The following is a 20,165-nucleotide window of genomic DNA, read 5'->3' as shown; positions in this document are numbered from 1 at the left end:
GGAGTGTCCGCCACTGGGAGAAAGAAACGCAGCAGCGGACATTCTCTTAAAGTACAGAAGAGAAACGGAATTCGCTCCTGTAGCCCGTGTAAAGACGCTGGAGTGGGTGGTTGGGAGAGAGAAAGTAAAGGGGAAAGCAGGAGGGCAGAGAGAGCGGCAAGGGGGGAGGGGGGGGGGAAGGGCGTACTACGGTGACGGCGCCGGCCGGCCGGCATCTGTTCTTTTTCTGCGCCCGCAGGCAGCCGCGTTACGGCGTGGCGCTACGGTCGCCCACCCTCGCCGAAGGATTTACGCCCACTCTGCCGCGCTCTAGCACACGTGTGCACTGTTACTTTCGCTGCGGCTAACACGTATTAATTTAAAATTCCGAAACGCCGTTTCCTTGTTCCCTGACTCAGATGTACGTTTGCCGTTACGATCCGTAATCCTCTTTCCCCATTTATTGTATTTTTTTTGTTTTATTTCGAGTATTAAAACTGACGATTTTTATGACTAGTCGCCCATATTCTCCAATGCGTCTGAGTGACCATTTCCGGAAGGCGGAGAAGCGTGCAGGCGCTGGATGGAATCCACCTGGTGGATTAACGGTGAGGGCTGGTGTGCCGACCAGCCTGGTTGTGTTTTTTAATCGGTTTCTCACATACGACTAGGTGCAAACGTGGCTGGGACCCACAATCCACTTCAGCATGTCGGCCGAAGACGGGGGATGGTCCATTTCCTGACCGGCCACGGGCCGTATCCGGTACATTTAAACCGTATGGGACTAACTGACGATGAAGTATGAGTATGCGGAGAAACTGGGACACCAGAACATTTCACACTGCTGTACAACACGCTAGCACAAGTGAGACCTATACAGATCAGTGGACAAAGTTCAAAACCATCGTACAATATGTGTTAGATGAGTGTGTGCCAAGCAAGATCGTAAGAGATGGAAAAGCGCCACCGTGGTACAACAGCCGAGTTAGAAAACTGCTGCGGAAGCAAAGGGAACTCCACAGCAAACATAAACATAGCCAAAGCCTTGCAGACCAACAAAAATTACGCGAAGCGAAATGTAGTGTGAAGAGGGTTATGCGAGAGGCGTTCAATGAATTCGAAAGTAAAGTTCTATGTACTGACTTGGCAGAAAATCCTAAGAAATTTTGGTCTTATGTCAAAGCGGTAGGTGGATCAAAACAAAATGTCCACACACACTGTGACCAAAATGGTACTGAAACAGAGGATGACAGACTAAAGGCAGAAATACTAAATGTCTTTTTCCAAAGTTGTTTCACAGAGGAAGACTGCACTGTAGTTCCTTCTCTAGATTGTCGCACAGATGACAAAATGGTAGATATCGAAATAGACGATAGAGGGATGGAGAAACAATTAAAATCGCTCAAAAGAGGAAAGGCCGCTGGACCTGATGGGATACCAGTTCGATTTTACACAGAGTACGCGAAGGAACTTGCCCCCTTCTTGCAGCGGTGTACCGTAGGTCTCTATAAGAGCGTAGCGTTCCAAAGGATTGGAAAAGGGCACAGGTCATCCCCGTTTTCAAGAAGGGACGTCGAACAGATGTGCAGAACTATAGACCTATATCTCTAACGTCGATCAGTTGTAGAATTTTGGAACACGTATTATGTTCGAGTATAATGACTTTTCTGGAGACTAGAAATTTACTCTGTAGGAATCAGCATGGGTTTCGAAAAAGACGATCGTGTGAAACCCAGTTTGCGCTATTCGTCCACGAGACTCAGAGGGACATAGACACGGGTTCACAGGTAGATGCCGTGTTTCTTGACTTCCGCAAGGCGTTCGATACATTTCCCCACAGTCGTTTGATGAACAAAGTAAGAGCATATGGACTATCAGACCAATTGTGTGACTGGATTGAGTTCCTAGACAACAGAACGCAGCATGTCATTCTCAATGGAGAGAAGTCTTCCGAAGTAAGAGTGATTTCGGGTGTGCCGCAGGGGAGTGTCGTAGGACCGTTGCTATTCACAATATACATAAATGACCTTGTGGATGACATCGGAAGTTCACTGAGGCTTTTTTGCGGATGATGCTGTGGTATATCGAGAGGTTGTAACAATGGAAAATTGTACTGAAATGCAGGAGGATCTGCAGCGAATTGACGCATGGTGGAGGGAATGGCAATTGAATCTCAATACATAGAAAGATAGATCCCTTATCATTTAGCTACAAAATAGCAGGTCAGAAACTGGAAGCAGTTAATTCCATAAATTATCTGGGAGTGCGCATTAGGAGTGATTTAAAATGGAATGATCATATAATGCTGATCGTCGGTAAAGCAGATGCCAGACTGAGATTCATTGAAGAATCCTAAGGAAATGCAATCCGAAAACGAAGGAAGTAGGTTACAGTACGCTTGTTCGCCCACTGCTTGAATGCTACTCAGCAGTGTGGGATCCGTACCAGATAGGGTTGATAGAAGAGATGGAGAAGATCCAACGGAGAGCAGCGCGCTTCGTTACAGTATCATTTAGTAATCGCGAAAGCGTTACGGAGATGACAGATAAACCCCAGTGGAAGACTCTGCAAGAGAGACGTTCAGTGCCGGCCGGAGTGGCCAAGCGGATCTAGGCGCTACAGTCCGGAACCGCGCGACCGCTACGGTCGCGGGTTCGAGTCCTGCCTCGGGCATGGATGTGTGTGATGTCCTTAGGTTAGTTAGGTTTAAGTACTTCTAAGTTCTAGGGGAGTTATGACCTCTGCAGTTGAGTCCCATAGTGCTCAGAGCCAATTGAACCATTTAGAGACGCTCAGTAGCTCGGTACGGGCTTTTGTTGAAGTTTCGAGACCATAGCTTCACCGAGGAGTCAAGCAGTATATTGCTCCCTCCTACGTATATCTCGCGAAGAGACCATGAGGATAAAGTCAGACAGATTAGAGCCCACACAGACGCATACCGACAATCCTTCTTTCCACGAATAATAAGAGACTGGAATAGAAGGGAGAACCGATATAGAGGTACTCAAGGTACCCTCCGCCACACACCGTCAGGCGGCTTGCGGATTCCGGATGTAGATGTAGAACGACAACGACATCGCCAGAATAATGCGTAATCCCGATGACTGGAACACAGTAAATAGCGTAGTCGATATTGTATCGAACACTCTGTACGAAGAAAACACGTGCCAAAACCCATTTGCAAGAAGGCGTAGACAAGCACAAACAACACAAAAAACCATATGGGAGGACACAAACACGACCACAGATTCCGAAACCGAGGACGGAACACTAAGTGAACATCACTCAGAAGGGATCAACATGTAAGGGACCAAAACCAACAATGCATGACACTGCAAGCCACAACACAGTCACAAAGACAGTATATTCTTTTCTCTATTGAATGCTATAATCAATGAATTTTATGCATAAGAAACGTATTAAGTTATTTAAGGAATAATGCATTCAAGTAGCAATGAACTATATTATATTTCTACTAACAAGTTACAAACATAAGTGTGTTTCTCATATAAAATTCATGTATTCCATGTATGAAGTGCTCAATCAGCATTTAATCTGTATAATCTGTGTAAACATACATTAGCAGAAACCATTTCAGATGAGCATAGCTCGAGGTTGTACCGAGACTGAAATAGGTAGAAATAGACCATTATTAACCAACATGCTACTTAGACTGTACTACACATCCAAATACAGCGTATCACTTCTCTCAACGTACTTCAAATTATTTTCACCGCACTCAAATTATTTTCACCGCACTCATTGTGCTACATTTTCTTTTTTTAAATTTATCTTCGACATTTGCATTATATAAATTATATCCTCATCAACTAGAAGGTAACAAATTATATGGAACAATTTTAACAATTGTTAAGTATTCAATTCGCTGTAACCCCAGAGAAATCTTTATATGTTATGTTCTTTATATTATTAAAAAAAACATCAACAACTGTATACCAATAAGATTGTAACAATGAGAAGTCTTTGCTATTAGATTCAGAAGCATCCGACCCACCTTACGTTTCAAGGCGGTGGCCTACTCTGTACTGTTAATGAAATTAAATAAATAAATAAATAATAATTCCGCATCAGTTACACGATTCGAACACCTTTAGAAAAGGCTGTCACACTTGCATATAACATGACACTAGTCGGAGACAGATGGGGTACACTATTTCACTCCCAAGGGAAAATGGTGGTGTCAGCAAAGTGATATCACCTCCCATTACTACTAACATTGCCAAATCGCAAACAATATGGCGATCTCTTGGAGACACTGGATAAGGGCAAGAACAAGAACAATACTTACAGTTTTTTGTTGTTGTTTGAGGCCAGCAGTGCAAAATATGAATAATAGCCAACTACACTACCATGTAAATTGTTTGTATTTTATATCGTTCACGATGAGCCCATTTCGCATATTGCTCTGTAAATACGTAAGTGAGCGATAGTCTTAATATAATGGTCTTGACCTATGATGTGAAAAGCTACAATACATCACTAGGTGTTTTTACCTTACATGTAACATCGTTGCTGTCGTGTCCTGCCTTTGTTAGAATTATTACTTTCTCCTATGTGTGCACTGCAGATGTATATCGGATTTTACTTGGTTTCCCTGTGTGCTACTTTCCTGACAGCTTGTGTGACAATGGATCAGAGATATTACATGTTTACATAGTTACCATCATAAATAATTGATATGTGAAATTCAGTCGTTTCTTATTATTTTTATAGGTTTAGTTTGAATTATGTTATTCCCTAGAGTTCGTTTTATTTTTAGCTGAGATTTTTAATTTACATTTTTTATTTTTTAGTAATCATTTTGTTATTTTCTATGATTTATATTGGTTTTATCACTGTTACTGTGGATACGTGTAATTTAGCGTCTATGATTTATTAATTTACCCGTTGTCTTGATTCATAATGTGAATAAAGTTCTCTATATACTTTATCTGCTTTAGGTCGGTTTGTTCGTCAGTACATTTCTCGGGTTGCTGTATGCATGTGAATATATCTCTATTTCCTTGAGGGCCAACGAAGCTCTAGAAATCCTCCGTATTACACAGAAGGGAAAATTCATGAACACAAACCACACCATGAAGAGTATAAACAGAGACATAAGACCAACAAAATCCCTTGATATTAGCTTACTGCGTGAAGCACTTCAGAACATCTGCGGTTCACAAAAAATGGTTCAAATGGCTCTGAGCACTATGGGACTCAACTGCTGAGGTCATTAGTCCCCTAGAACTTAGAACTAGTTAAACCTAACTAACCTAAGGACATCACAAACATCCATGCCCGAGGCAGGATTCGAACCTGCGACCGTAGCGGTCTTGCGGTTCCAGACTGCAGCGCCTTTAACCGCACGGCCACTTCGGCCGGCTGCGGTTCACAGTCTGCGCTGTTCATCGAAAACAATTCGCCTCGTAAACAAGTTACTCCACTGCACGTAGAACGTTAATTTTCAAGTTACTTTTTGACATGATACTCCACGACAAGAAGCGCTTCATTTGATTCATATTTTTTATTCACAAACGGTGATACGAGAACAGTCGACGTCATACACGGTGAACTCAACCTAAAGCTGCTGCTATGAACACCCCACTCCCTCGCTCAGGCACAACAATAATCGCCCTGCACACTTGTGCCCAGGCTACTTTGTTAGCGCCTCACATGGCGCCCATTCGATGTATTTCACTGCTCGCCTCTGCCGCAAAAATTTTACATAGATTAAAACGCTCTACATTCTTCAACGGCATGACAATTTAAGCACATATAAATACTCTATAACATAATAGCAGAAAATGGAGAACAACAAATCCATAGATGACAACCGCCGAATAGAAATAGACAGAAACACAAAACCTGCTTTATTGTAATTCTGTTTAGTGCGAAGAGAAAAGAATACAGACAGAAAAAATTATACTGGCCTATTGTAGTATCTTCACAGTATCACGTTTTTTTGGTTAACACATTTGTTTTTAATGACTTCATTATGTAATCCTGGTTTTTAATTATTATTTCACTCGTTTGACACCGGATATAGTATACGGAAATTGTAACCAGTGGTGACAGGTCGCTAATAACAGCCAATTGACTATAGCTGACATCTTTTATTACGTTAGGCGCTTCTCGTGTAGCCATCTTCAGATGGTCAAGTAACAATAATTTTAAACACAATCAATGTGTCAGGCATTATTTCATCAAATTTGTTACCTACCATCTGATGATAACGCGCAACGAAATAAAAAATCTCAACTACTATCTGGTGACAGTTATTAGCAACGTATCAGCATTGGTTGTAATTTTAATATACACTTTTGATTAAAGAAGAAAACATACATCACTAAGGAGTTACACAAACTGGTCACAAATTGAATGAGATTTTCACTCTGCAGCGGAGTGTGCGCTGATATGAAACTTCCTGGCAGATTAAACTGTGTGCCCGACCGAGACTCGAACCCGGGACCTTTGCCTTTCGCGGGCAAGTGCTCTACTATCTGAGCTACCGAAGCACGACTCACGCAGTTTTAATCTGACAGGAAGTTTCATATCAGCGCACACTCTGCTGCAGAGTGAAAATCTCATTCTGGAAACATCCCCCAGGCTGTGGCTAAGCCATGTCTCCGCAGTATCCTTTCAGGAGTGCTAGTTCTGCAAGGTTCGCAGGAGATCTTCTGTAAAGTTTGTAAGGTAGGAGACGAGATACTGGCAGAAGTAAAGCTGTGGGGACCGGGGGTGAGTCTTGCTTCGGTAGCTCAGATGGTAGAGCACTTGCCCGCGAAAGGCAATGGTCACAAACTGATAATCATACAAGTACCGATGGGAAATGCAAAGTCGTAACCTTTGGCGGCCGGTGGATGAATGAGTGACGCTGCAGGACAGTTTCACAGCGCAGTGGGCGAGGATACTAAACAGAGGATTTGTCGATACCAGGGCGCAGAGTCTCGGCGAATTTCATTTTGTGTACTCTGATGGAGAGTAAGTATGCCTCGCAGACAGGCATGCCAACAGTATACGCAGAAGACCGAGTCTGAAAGAGGATATGTAGTTGAGCTAAAAGAAGTCGGCTGGAGCGGCGCCACTATTCGATGATGCTTCTAGGAATGGATGAGTCATGGCTGAACACGACTTCAAGAAGAAAGCGGCCAGCATAGGGAGGCGACAGAACGTGATGACCAGTCAGTCGTCAGAGAGGCACATAGCATCAGATTTATCGTTAGTATCAACCAGACGGGCATCTGATGCTTCAGTGACCACAAAGACCATTAATAGACGGCTTACAGAAAGGGGCAGAGCTCACGGTTCCCCTTGTGCCGACTACTATTGACCTCTGTATACCAACAAGCCAGTCTGCAGTGGTGTAAGGCACATTGGCCAGTAGTCACACTGACTGGAGTAGAATTGTCTTCACTGATGAGTCCCGCCTTCAATTGAGCCCTGATGACCACCGTAAATGTGTCTAAAGACGCCCCGGACAGCGGGGAATATCAATCTGACTGTCGCCATCCTACGGTCCGACAACCAGTAGTGATGATTTCACAGCAGGACCCCTTTGGTTGCTATCCGCGGCAACCTCGCAGCACAAAGGCAATTCGACGATGTTCTACGCTCCGTTTTGTTATCCCTCATGGCAAGCCATCCTGGGCTTACATTTCAGCAAGATAATGCACGCCCGCACACGGCGGGAGTTTCTACTGCATGTCTTCGTGCTTGCCAAACCTACCTTAGCCAGCAAGATCGCAAGATATCTGCTCAGTTAAGAAACTTTGGAGCGCTATGGGCAGGACCCTCCAACCAGCACGAAAACTTGACGATCTAACATGTCAGTTGAACAGAAATTTGCACGATTTCTCTCAGGAGGAAACCAACTACTCTACAATCAATACTACTACTACTACTACGTCATCAGGCCCAGTGGACCGCACGCATCTCCTCCACTGTATTATGTCCATTGCTGCTATCCGCCATCCGTTCACATCTACTGACACTTGGTTTAAATCTTCATGGAGTCCATCCCTCCAACGCTTCTTGGGTCTCCCTGGCGGTCTCTTTCCTTTAGCTGTGAAATCGAGGATCTTCCGAGGCCATTTGTGATCCTCCATTCGGGCCACATGACCAGCCCACTGCATTCGTTTGGCTTTGACAGTTCCTGCTACGTTGGGCTGCTGGTATGGTTCCTCAAGCTCTTCGTTGTATCTGTTCCTCCAGTCCCCCGTATCTGCATCCAGAACCGGACCGAAGATTTTCCGAAGCACTTTTCTCTAAAAACCAAGGAGCTTGTGGAAGTCCTGTTTCCGGATACTCCATGTCTCACAGCCATATAGAACAACAGGCTGGATCAGGGTTTTGTACAGTCGAACTGTCTGGAGAGATATCTGGAGCGAAGCAGATGTGCTAGGCTGTAGTAAGATCGTTTCCTGCTTATATTCTGGCATTGATCTCTGATTAACATGACGAGTTCACAGTGAAAAGTGCCCCTAGTTATTTGAATTCTTGCACTCTGTTGTAGGACTGGTCCCCAACCTGCAGTGATTGTAGACGATCAGCAATCTGACAATGACCACGTATCATAACGAGGTACTCTGTCTTGGCTTCGTTTATGTTTAGCCCAAATTTGCTGGCAGCATCCTTTAGTGCTTTGGTCATTTGCTCCAACTCATCTTCCGACCTAGACAGTAAACAGATGTCGTCTGCATAGCCTAAGAATGCCAGTCTCTTTCCTTCGATTTCAGTCCTTTCGTTCTCTGGGAAGGTCTCGCGTACGATCTTCTCGAGGGCAAAGTTGAACAGGATAGGGGACAACCCATCTCCTTGCCAGAGTCCTGTCACAATTTCAAACTCCTCAATTACGCGATTTCCCATCTTCACCTTTGCACGTGTTTCGTTCAGACAGATCTTTATCAGATTAATGAGTTTCTTTGCTATTCCAAACTCCCTTAAACAGTTGAGCAGACTCTTGCGACGTATGCAATCATAGGCCTTCTTAAAATCAACGAATAAAATATGCAAATCATTACCATATTCACCCAGTTTCTCAGTGAGCTGCCGGAGACTGAAGATGTGATCTACTGTTGACCGTCCTGGTCTGAAACCTCCCTGGTACTCCCCAATCACCGATTCCGCCACTGGCTGAATTCTATGTATGAGGCAATTGGACAGGATCTTATAGCAGACATTAAGCAGAGCGATTCCTCGATAGTTGTCACATTTCAGTTTGTCGCCCTTCTTATGTATTGGACAAATCAGAGCTGTTTTCCTTTCTCCTGGTAGTTCTTCTTTGGTTCATATTGCCTGTGTCAGCCGGTGTATTTTTTCTGCAAGTTTCTCTCCTCCTGCCAGGATCATTTCACCCTGTATCTCATTCTGTTTAAGGTGCCTGATTCTGATTTTTATCTCATCCAGGGTAGATGGGGGATAGTGTGCATCGGCTGTAGTTGGGTACTGGAAATCAAACTGCATTTCGGGTTCATCACAATTTAGCAGCTGTCGAAAGTACTCTTTCCATCTCTCAGCTATGTCCCTATCGTTCGTCAGGATCTTATCGTGGGAATCTTTGACAAATTTCTGCTTGGCCTGGTGACCTTTGCAGTGGTACTTCACCTTCAGAAACATTTCCCTAGTCTTTTGTCCTCTGAAGTCTGTTGCTGCTTCAATGATGATATCCCTTATGTATTTCCTCTTTGCTCTTCTCAGAATTGCTTGTGTAGTCTTTCGGACCTCCTCAAATTGTGCTTTGCCCTGTGCTAGATTTGTCCCCTTCAGCCACTTGCTCCTGGCTTCCTTTCTCCTTTCCAGGGCATCTGCACATTCCTGTCCAAACCAGATCTTCTTGCCCACTGGGTATCCTATGTGTGTTTCCTTTGCTGTATCCCTAACTGAGCTCTGGATGTTTCCCCACATTAGTTCAAGGTCCTGATTCGCGTCCATTTCACTGAGTGCTTCAAAGCGGTTACTAAGTTGCAACTGATATCCGGTCCTCGTTGCCTCATCTTTTAGTTTCTCCACATGGTACCTTTCCACTCTTTTTAACTTAGGCCCCGTTCTTCCTTTGCACTGTATGTTTAAAAGGCTTCTGACCAGGAATGGTCACTCCCATCTTCTGCACCCCGCGCTGTCATAACGTCTAACACCCATATCTTGGCTCTGAGACCAATGACAACGTGGTCTATTTGATTTACAGTTCTCCCATCGTCTTTTTCCGCTGGAAGTTTGTGCTGGAGATGAACAACCCTAATGATGTAGCGAAGCTGATGAACCTAACTCCATTGTCATTGCTTAGGTTGTGTAGACTGTGCCTACCTGTTGTGTCTTGGAATATTTGTTCTTTTCTAACCTTGGCATTCATATCACCAAGGAGGATCCTCAGGTGACCATTTGGCAAAGCGTCCATCACTGCCTCTAGCTGTGCATATAACTCGTCTTTCACTTCACTTTCGCTCTCCTCCGTGGGAGCATGACAGTTCACAAAAGTCGCCTTAATATGCTTTACGTCCAGTGTTAGAACAGATATTCTTGGGTTGACTGAAACGAATTCTGAAACATTAGTGGCCAACGTCTTACTTACGCAGAAACCAGAGCCTAACAGATGACCTCTTTCACAGGCCCCATACAGAATAGTACAGTTTTCAACATCAATGCTGCCAGCATCGTCCCACCGGATTTCTTGCAGTGCAACTAGGTCTAGTTCGTACTTCTGAATTTCTTTGACCACACTGATTGCAGCTTCTGCAGACTCCTTACATTCCACGTTCCAAATCGTATACCGTTTCTTTGCCATTGACGTCGTCTATGTTTGTCAGTAATGTTCCGAGGCTTACTTGTAGTCGTGAAAGCATGTTTAATTTTTTACGAAGAGAGAGTGCTGGCCTCCCGTCCAACCTGCGGTGTTACCCTCACAGCTTACAGGACTGCTGGCTTTTCTTAAGGGGTGGGCTCCCTTCAGGAGTCGGGTTAGAGGTAGGAATAAGAAAATTGGAAAGACACCCTCGGGCCTCGAAACCTAATACCGATGGGGTCGAGAAAGCAAGAGTTGGCCAAGAGAGGCCGACAGGGAAGGAGAAAGAAGGAGCCTGAAACAAGTAAGTGGAAGCAATGTCAGACTCAGCTCGGGTCCCCGCGGACGCAACCCGCGTACTTCTAGCTGAAGCCCCTGGGGAAATCAATACCAAGCCAAATAGCTGCATGCATAAACACCAGAGTTAGACGAACTCGTTATTGACTTACGCAACTTGTGAAGGTCTTTCTCTCGAATAAATCATCCAGCTCCTCTGATTTTGTAATCATTTGTTTGTTCATGTACACAACATCTACACATCTGGCGATATCCGTCCCGTTCGGATAGTTCCTTTGTGGTGCGACATTTTTTTCTTTTAGTCGTATTTCAACATGATCTGAAGCGTCATGCACGACTTTTTATTGAATTTACATAAAACGAGGTATAGTGTTTGTCGAGATATAGAGGGTGGTCCATTGATAGTGACGGGGACAAATATCTCAGAAAATAAGCGTCAGACGAAAAAACTACACAGAACGAAACTCGTCTAGCTTGAAGCGGGAAACCAGTTGGCGCTATAATTGGCCCTTCTAGATGGCGCAACCATAGATCAAACGGATATCAACTGCGTTTTTTAAATAGGAACCCTCATTTTTGTTACATATTCGTATAATACGTAAAGAAATATGAATGTTTTAGTTGGACCACTTTTTCGCTTTGTGATAGATGGTGCTGTAATAGTCACAAACGTATAAGCACGTGGTATCACGTAACATTCCGCCAGTGCGGATGGTATTTGCTTCGTGATACATTACCCGTGTTAAAATCGACTGTTTACCAATTGCGGAAAAGGTCGATATCGAGTTGATGTATGGCTATTGTGATCAAAATGCCCAACGAGCGTGTGCTATGTATGCTGCTTGGTATCCTGGACGACATCATCCAAGTGTCCGGACCGTTCGCCGGATAGTTACGTTATTTAAGGAAACAGAATGTGTTCAGCCACATGTGAAACGTCAACCACGACCTTCAACAAATGATGATGCCAAAGTAGGTGTTTTAGCTACTTCCGCGGCTAATCCGCACATCAGTAGCAGACAAATTGGGCGAGAATCGGGAATCTCTAAAACGTCGGTGTTGAGAATGCTACATCAACATCGATTGCACCCGTACCATATTTCTATGCACCAGGAATTCCATGGCGACGACTTTGAACGTTGTGTACAGTTCTGCCACTGGGCAAAAGAGAAATTACGGGAGGATGACAGATTTTTTGCACGCGTTCTATTTAGCGTCATTCACCAACAGCGGTAACGTAAACCGGCATAATATGCACTATTGGGCAACGGAAAATCCACGATGGCTGCCACAAGTGGAACATCAGCGACCTTGGCGGGTTAATGTATGGTGCGGCATTATAGGAGGAAGGATAATTGGCCCCCATTTTACCGACGGCAACTAATTGGTGCAATGTATGTTGATTTCCTACGTAATATTCGACCGATGTTCCTACAAGATGTTTCACTGCATGACAGAATGGCGATGTACTTCCAACGTGATTGATGTCCGGCACATAGCTCGAGTACGGTTGAAGCGGTATTGAATAGCATATTTCATGACCGGTGGATTGGTCATCGAAGCATCATACCATGGCCCGCACGTTCAACGGATCTGACGTCCCCGGATTTCTTTCTGTGGAGAAACTTGAAGGATATTTGCTGTCGTGATCCGCCGACAACGCCTGACAACATAAGTCAGCTCATTGTTAATGCATGTGCGAACACTACGAAAGGCGAACTACTCGCTGTTGAGAGGAATGTCGTTACACGTATTGCCAAATGCATTGAGGTTGACGGACATCATTTTGAGCATTTATTGCATTAATGTGGTATTCACAGGTAATCACGCTGTAACAGCATGCGTTCTCAGAAATTATAAGTTCACAAAAGTAGGCTACATGTATCACATTGGAACAACCAAAATAAAACGTTCAAACGTACCTACGTTCTGTATTTTAATTTAAAAAAACCTACCTGTTACGAACAGTTCGTCTAAAATTATGACCCATATGTTTGTGACTACTACAGCGCAATCTATCACAAAGCGAAAAAAGTGGTCCAACTAAAACATTCTTTAAGTACTACACGAATATGTAATTAAAAATGATGGTTCCTATTTTTAAAAAACGCAGTTGATATCCGTTTGAGCTATGGTATCGCCGGCTAACGGGCCATCCATTGCGCCAACTGGTTTCCCCCTTCAAGCTAGATAAGTTTCGTTCTTTATAGATTTTTCGTTTGACTCCTATTTCGTGAGATATTTGGCCCGGTCACGATTAATGGACCACCCTATATACGGTTGCGTATTCTGCGCGTTATTTCGCGTGACGGACGCTGCGACAGAGAGATCGTTATCCCAGAAGCAGTTATGTAGGTGATTTGGTAAATGCACGCCAGCTTGAGGAATGCTTAAGACACTGTTAAACGTTACATCTATCATACACAAGTCTAGACCACAAGTGTGGAAATGCCGATTTTTTCGTTAGCCTTATCGCCCCAACGGGTACATAACTACGTATTCGGTACTGCAGGCTTGTTACGTCGTTGACTGCAGAAGTTGATCTTTTTGTAAAGCTGCTATGTTCTCATATTAAGACTTCTGAGAGGTCTAGATGCGTATATATTAAGCAATTATTGTTGTCTTCTGCAATTATCACGACGTTACGCTAAGACTGTACTGAATTGTGGACTCAGGTTTTCGTATTTCGCCGTGCTGGTACAAGCAAATGATTGTCTATATTTACGTTTCATACCATTAAATGATAATTAAATGGACACCCTAGCTACAACCAGGCGTTGATATACTTCGTTGGGGACATGTAGAAAATGTGTGCCCCGACCGGGACTCGAACCCGGGATCTCCTGCCCACATGGCAGACGCTATATCCATCTGAGCCACCGAGGTCACAGAGTATAGTGCGCCTGCAGGGACTTATCTCTTGCACGCTCCTCGTGAGACCCACATTCCCAACATGTCCACACCACTACATTCGTAGGGCGCCTATGATGGGCAAACATCTATCAGGCGCACTACAATTGCAGTGGTGTGGACATGTTGGGAATGTGGGTCTCACGGGGAGCGTGCAAGAGATAAGTCCCTGCAGGCGCACTATCCTCTGTGACCTCGGTGGCTCAGATGGATATAGCGTCTGCCATGTGAGCAGGAGATGCCGGGTTCGAGTCCCGGTCGGGGCACACATTTTCAACATGTCGCCAACGAAGTATATCAACGCCTGGCTACAGCTAGGGTGTCCATTTAATTATCATTTCATTCTAACAAAGCTGCATGGTCATCAACGGTAACTGTTCTTTAGGGAACAGATATAGTTGCATAGCATTTTTGACATGGAGAGCCCAGTTATACAAGCAGTACTAACAATGGTCGGCGTAGTCGTTAGGAGGAAGGGAGAGCGACGGTGTAATGTCAGGCGTTGGGCGTAGGAATTAGGTTCGCCGTTGCTTGGGAAGAAGCGGTAAAGAAAGACACATATACTCACTCATAATGATGTAATTGAAGCCCGACGATCAACGGGAAATTAGAAACTTCGTCAGAAGAATGTATGTCTTGATTTAATGTCTGTTGTATACGACGCGATCCGCGCAAATGACCAGTACTGCGGGAAGCTGTTTCACCTAGCGTGCGCTATTCGTCTCAGTTTCTCTTATCTTTGTCAGCTTGGCACTATAGCCGACCGCAGAGATGTAAAACTGCTTAAAGGAACCTCAGTGGTTGCAGCCGGCACAATTGATGTGACCCTTGCGGCTATTCTCTCAACCCTACCCATCAAGAGATCCTGAAATAGTACAGTAGATGCAGTCAGATCGAAGACGTGTGGCACTTTCATCAATTAATGTGATACATATCCATATCGAAAGTAAAATTATATTAACATTTACGTACAACATTTAAACTCAGAATTAAACATTTGGAAATGTGCATTATTATGGTACAGCATTTCTAGATGACATATAGACATCTTTCCATGCTAATGGCCTCCATTAGCGGGCTTATATTTTCCTTGTTCCATTTGATTTCTACCATCAGAAGCTACCATCATATGCACACTGTTTCACAATTAATGTTACGGAATTCTAGAGTTATAGAGGAAACTTGGTATATCATGTTTTATACAGAGACACATGTCCGGAAACGTCCTCCAAAGACGCTACAGATCGTCAAAGTTACAGGCGCCAGCACCTGTAAATGTACGTATATACAGGACGATTCTGTGATGATGTTACAAACTTTGAAGGACGATGGAGAAGGATACATGTATCAATTTGAGGAATGGTTTCCTCTACCAGAAACGAACGAGTCGAAAGTTATTAGAAAAAACCGTACTGGTTTCTTTGACAGTGGTATACGTGTGTTGGTACTGTTATTGCTAAGATTGTTGGGTAAACGCCTTTCCAAGTTTGTAGTGTGGACCACGACAGGAAAAAGGTCGAATAAACATGGACTCCAACAAGCATACCTGAGGAGCTATGAGCTTTTGTTCACATTCATCTTCGCTAGTGTGAACCACATCTCCTCTATTGCTTATAGCTTATAGTTCTTAGGGTATGCATTTTAGAGGACGTGTTTCGTTGGGTTTTTTTTTTCCTTGTGTCAGTCCAAATTGCCTCCCCTACAATCTAAGAAACAACCGGTACATGTATTCTACTGGTAGAGGTATCAGATCGGATTTCGCTTGTAACTTTCGACTCGTCCGTTTCTTGTACAGGAATCCTTACCTCACATTGATACATGTATCCTCCTCCATCATCCTTGAATGTAATATCATCACCGAATTACCCTGGGTACACACATATATACAGGCGCCGGCACTTGTACCTTTGACGCTCTGTAGGAGATATGGTTTTCTAGTAAGTCCTCTAAAAGAATCTAACATGAAATGTGAACCCCAGGTATAAAGCTTTTCTCAGCGGCAATACAAAAAGGAGAGTTTTCATTTGTTTTTTTACTGTATTTATAAAAAAACACTTAAAAGTATGTAAAATATGTTGTGAAACATCCAAAACAGTTCTCAATGGCTCACGTTCGCCTCGTCCGCTGATCACATGTGAAAACAATAACAAGCAGAAAGCCAGCTCGAAATGCTGCGCACGAACAAGGGGGCCGTATAAACTTTCCCTCACCTGAAACTTCCTGGTGGATCAAAACTGTGTGCCGGACCAAGACTCGAACTCGGGACCTTTACCTTTCGCGGGCAAGTGCTCTACCAACTGAGCTACCCAAGCACGACTCACGCCCCGTCCTCACAGCTTTCCTTCTGCCAGTACCTCGTCTCCTACCTTCCAAACTTTACAGAAGCTCTCCTGCGAACCTTGCAGAACTAGCACTCCTGAAAGAAAGGATATCCTTTCTTTCAGGAGTGCGACTTCTGAAAGTTTCGCAGGAGACCTTCTGTAAAGTTTGGAAGGTAGGAGACGAGGTACTGGCAGAAGTAAAGCTGTGAGGAGGGGGCGTGAGTCGTGCTTGGGTAGCTCAGTTGATAGAGCACTTGCCCGCGAAAGGTAAAGGTCCCGAGCTCGAGTCTCGGTCCGGCACACAGTTTTGATCTGCAAGGAAGTTTCATATCAGCGCACACTCCGATGCAGAGTGAAAATCTCATTCCCCTCACCTATTTGATTCATACTGACAGTATGTGTATGGCAATGGTACTCCGACAGATATGCTAAAACCTGCTACTGGAAGGACACTAGAATATTACCAGAGGGTAAGCAGCTAGCCTACAAGAAGGGGAGACAATGAAATAGCTGTCCTTACGCCTATGGCTCAAAATCCACATGTTAGACGCAAGGAAGCAGCGAGTGCCTCTAGATTAAGTCATCCCAGAATTGTTCGTATTTTGCGGGCAGACAGCTTCCATCTGTACCATGTATCAGTTCACCAGATGAGTAACCGCTGGTACTTTGGAAGACGCATGGAGTTCTGTGGCTAGGCTATGATAAAAAGTCAGGACAACAGATTATTTCATCAAAGAATTTTCTTTACCAATGAAGCTACGTTTACAGACCATGGAAAGCTGAATGTAAGAAATATGCATTATTGACTCAGTGATAATCCACAGGCAGGCTGAACATCACAGGCATTCAAGTGTCAATGACAGGTATAGTATTATTGGAGACTACATGACTGATCCTTACTTCATTGAAGAAACCTCACTGGATAAAAGATACACACACGATTTCTTACCAAAGTCATACGGGCCCTCTAAGAGGTATTAGAAGTACGCAGATGGACATTCCACTGACATTAACGAGACCACTGCTTATGTTCAACATCGACGTGCAGTAACCATTCACACAAGGTAAGTTGTAGTACTAGCGGTAGAGGGTATTAAAGTGTATTCTACATCTACATATACAGGGTGAGTCACCTAACGTTACCGCTGGATATATTTCGTAAACCACATCAAATACTGACGAATCGATTCCACAGACCGAACGTGAGGAGAGGGGCTAGTGTAATTGGTTAATACAAACCATAAAAAAATGCACGGAAGTATGTTTTGTAACACAAACCTGGTTTTTTTTTAATGGAACCCCGTTAGTTTTGTTAGCACATCTGAACATATAAACAAATACGTAATCAGTGTCGTTTATTGCATTGTAAAATGTTAATTACATCCGGAGATATTGTAACCTAAAGTTGACGCTTGAGTACCACTCCTCTGCTGTTCGATCGTGTGTATCGGAGAGCACCGAATTACGTAGGGATCCAAAGGGAACGGTGATGGACCTTAGGTACAGAAGAGACTGGAACAGCACATTACGTCTACACGCTAACACCTTTTTATCGGTCTTTTTCACTGACGCACATGTACATTACCATGAGGGGTAAGGTAAACGTACACACGTGGTTTCTGTTTTCAATTACGAAGTGGAATAGAGTGTGTCCCACTTGAAACGCGTCCACGTATGTGGTATCAGCATGATGGTGCACCTGCACATTCCGCAATTAACACTAGGCTGACCCTTGACAGGATGTTCGACGGGCGTTTCATAGGACGTGGAGGACGCATAAATTGGCCAGCCCGTTCTCCTGATCTTACACTTCTGGACTTCTTTCTGTGGGGTACCTTAAAGGAGAATGTGTACCGTGATGTGCCTACAACCGCAGAGAATATTAAACAACATATTGTGGCAGCCTGCGGCGACATTACACCAGATGTACTGCGGCGTGTATGACATTCATTACGCCAGAGATTGCAATTGTGTGCAGCAAATGATGGCCACCACATTGAACATCTATAGGCCTGACATGCTGGGACACACTCTATTCCACTCTGTAATTGAAAACGGAAACCACGTGTGTACGTTTACCTCACCCCTCATGGTAATGTACATGTGCGTCAGTGAAAAAGACCAATAAAAAGGTGTTAGCATGTGGACGTAATGTGCTGTTCCAGTCTCTTCTGTACCTAAGGTCCATCACCGTTCCCTTTGGATCCCTACGTAATTCGGTGCTCTCCGATACACACGATCGAACAGCAGAGGAGTGGTACTCAAGCGTCAACTTTAGGTTACAATATCTCCGGATGTAATTAACATTTTACAATGCAATAAACGACACTGATTACGTATTTGTTTATATGTTCAGATGTGCTAACAAAACTAACGGGGTTCCATTGAAAAAAAAAACCTAGGTTTGTGTTACAAAACATACTTCCGTGCATTTTTTTATGGTTTGTATTAACCAATTACACTAGCCCCTCTCCTCACGTTCAGTCTGTGGAATCGATTCGTCAGTATTTGATGTGGTTTACGAAATATATCCAGCGGTAACGGTAGGTGACTCACCCTGTATATATTCCGCTAGCCACCAAGCGGTACGTGGCGGAGGGCAAAATTTGCGCCAGAGTCATATTTCCCCCCCCCCCCCCCTGTTCCACTCGCGGATCGCGCGAGGTAAAAACGATTGTCTAAACGGCTCAGTACGAGCTCTAATTTCCTTTAGCTTTGAATGAGGATCAATGCGCGATTGGAAAGTTGGTGGCAATAATATATGCTATACATCCTCGGCGAAGATCGGATTTCGCAATTTAGTGAGCAGCCACTTCCGTTTAGCGCGTCGTCTATCTGCAAGTGTGTCCCACTTCAAACTTTCTACGAGATTTATAACCCCCTCGCGATGGCTAAATGTACCAGTCACGAATCTTGCCGCTCTTCTTTGAACCTTCTCAATCTCTTGAATCAGACCCAACTGGTAAGGGTCCCATACAGACGAACAATACTCTAAGACTGGACGAATTAACGTATTGTAAGCAATTTCCTTTGTTGAAGGACTGCATCGCTTCAGGATTCTACCAATAAACCGCAATCTAGAGTTCGCCTTGCCCGTTACTTGTGTAATCTGATCTTTCCATTTGAGATCATTTCGAATAGTCACACCCAGATACTTGACGGATGTTACCGCCCCCAAATACTGGGCATTTATTTTGTACTCGTATATTAATGGGGATTTTCGCCTTGTTATACGCAGTAGGCTAAACTTACTACACTCCTGGAAATGGAAAAAAGAACACATTGACACCGGTGTGTCAGACCCACCATACTTGCTCCGGACACTGCGAGAGGGCTGTACAAGCAATGATCACACGCACGGCACAGCGGACACACCAGGACCCGCGGTGTTGGCCGTCGAATGGCGCTAGCTGCGCAGCATTTGTGCACCGCCGCCGTCAGTGTCAGCCAGTTTGCCGTGGCATACGGAGCTCCATCGCAGTCTTTAACACTGGTAGCATGCCGCGACAGCGTGGACGTTAACCGTATGTGCAGTTGACGGACTTTGAGCGAGGGCGAATAGTGGGCATGTGGGAGGCCGGGTGGACGTACCGCCGAATTGCTCAACACGTGGGGCGTGAGGTCTCCACAGTACATCGATGTTGTCGCCAGTGGTCGGCGGAAGGTGCACGTGCCCGTCGACCTGGGACCGGACCGCAGCGACGCACGGATGCACGCCAAGACCGTAGGATCCTACGCAGTGCCGTAGGGGACCGCACCGCCACTTCCCAGCAAATTAGGGACACTGTTGCTCCTGGGGTATCGGCGAGGACCATTCGCAACCGTCTCCATGAAGCTGGGCTACGGTCCCGCACACCGTTAGGCCGTCTTCCGCTCAC

At 44.5% G+C, this 20,165-nt stretch overlaps 1 protein-coding gene across 1 annotated transcript in view; it reads right to left on the bottom strand.

Annotated features, from left to right (window-relative positions):
* The window catches only part of LOC126260737 (atrial natriuretic peptide receptor 1-like), a 506,740-nt gene that overhangs the window by 453,837 nt on the left and 32,738 nt on the right, over nucleotides 1-20,165 (bottom strand). Inside the window, exons 3-4 of the mRNA XM_049958075.1 lie at nucleotides 10,319-10,518; nucleotides 9,336-10,038 (exon numbers count right to left, since the gene is read on the bottom strand). Coding sequence (XP_049814032.1) covers nucleotides 9,336-10,038; nucleotides 10,319-10,518 — 903 coding nt within the window. The remainder of the gene's footprint in view (nucleotides 1-9,335; nucleotides 10,039-10,318; nucleotides 10,519-20,165) is intronic.

This window comes from Schistocerca nitens, chromosome 5 (assembly GCF_023898315.1).
Source record: "Schistocerca nitens isolate TAMUIC-IGC-003100 chromosome 5, iqSchNite1.1, whole genome shotgun sequence".
In the NCBI taxonomy this organism is placed as follows: Eukaryota; Metazoa; Arthropoda; class Insecta; order Orthoptera; family Acrididae; genus Schistocerca; species Schistocerca nitens.
Note: the sequence above shows the minus strand (reverse complement) of the source record. Positions and strands in the feature narration are given on the sequence as shown.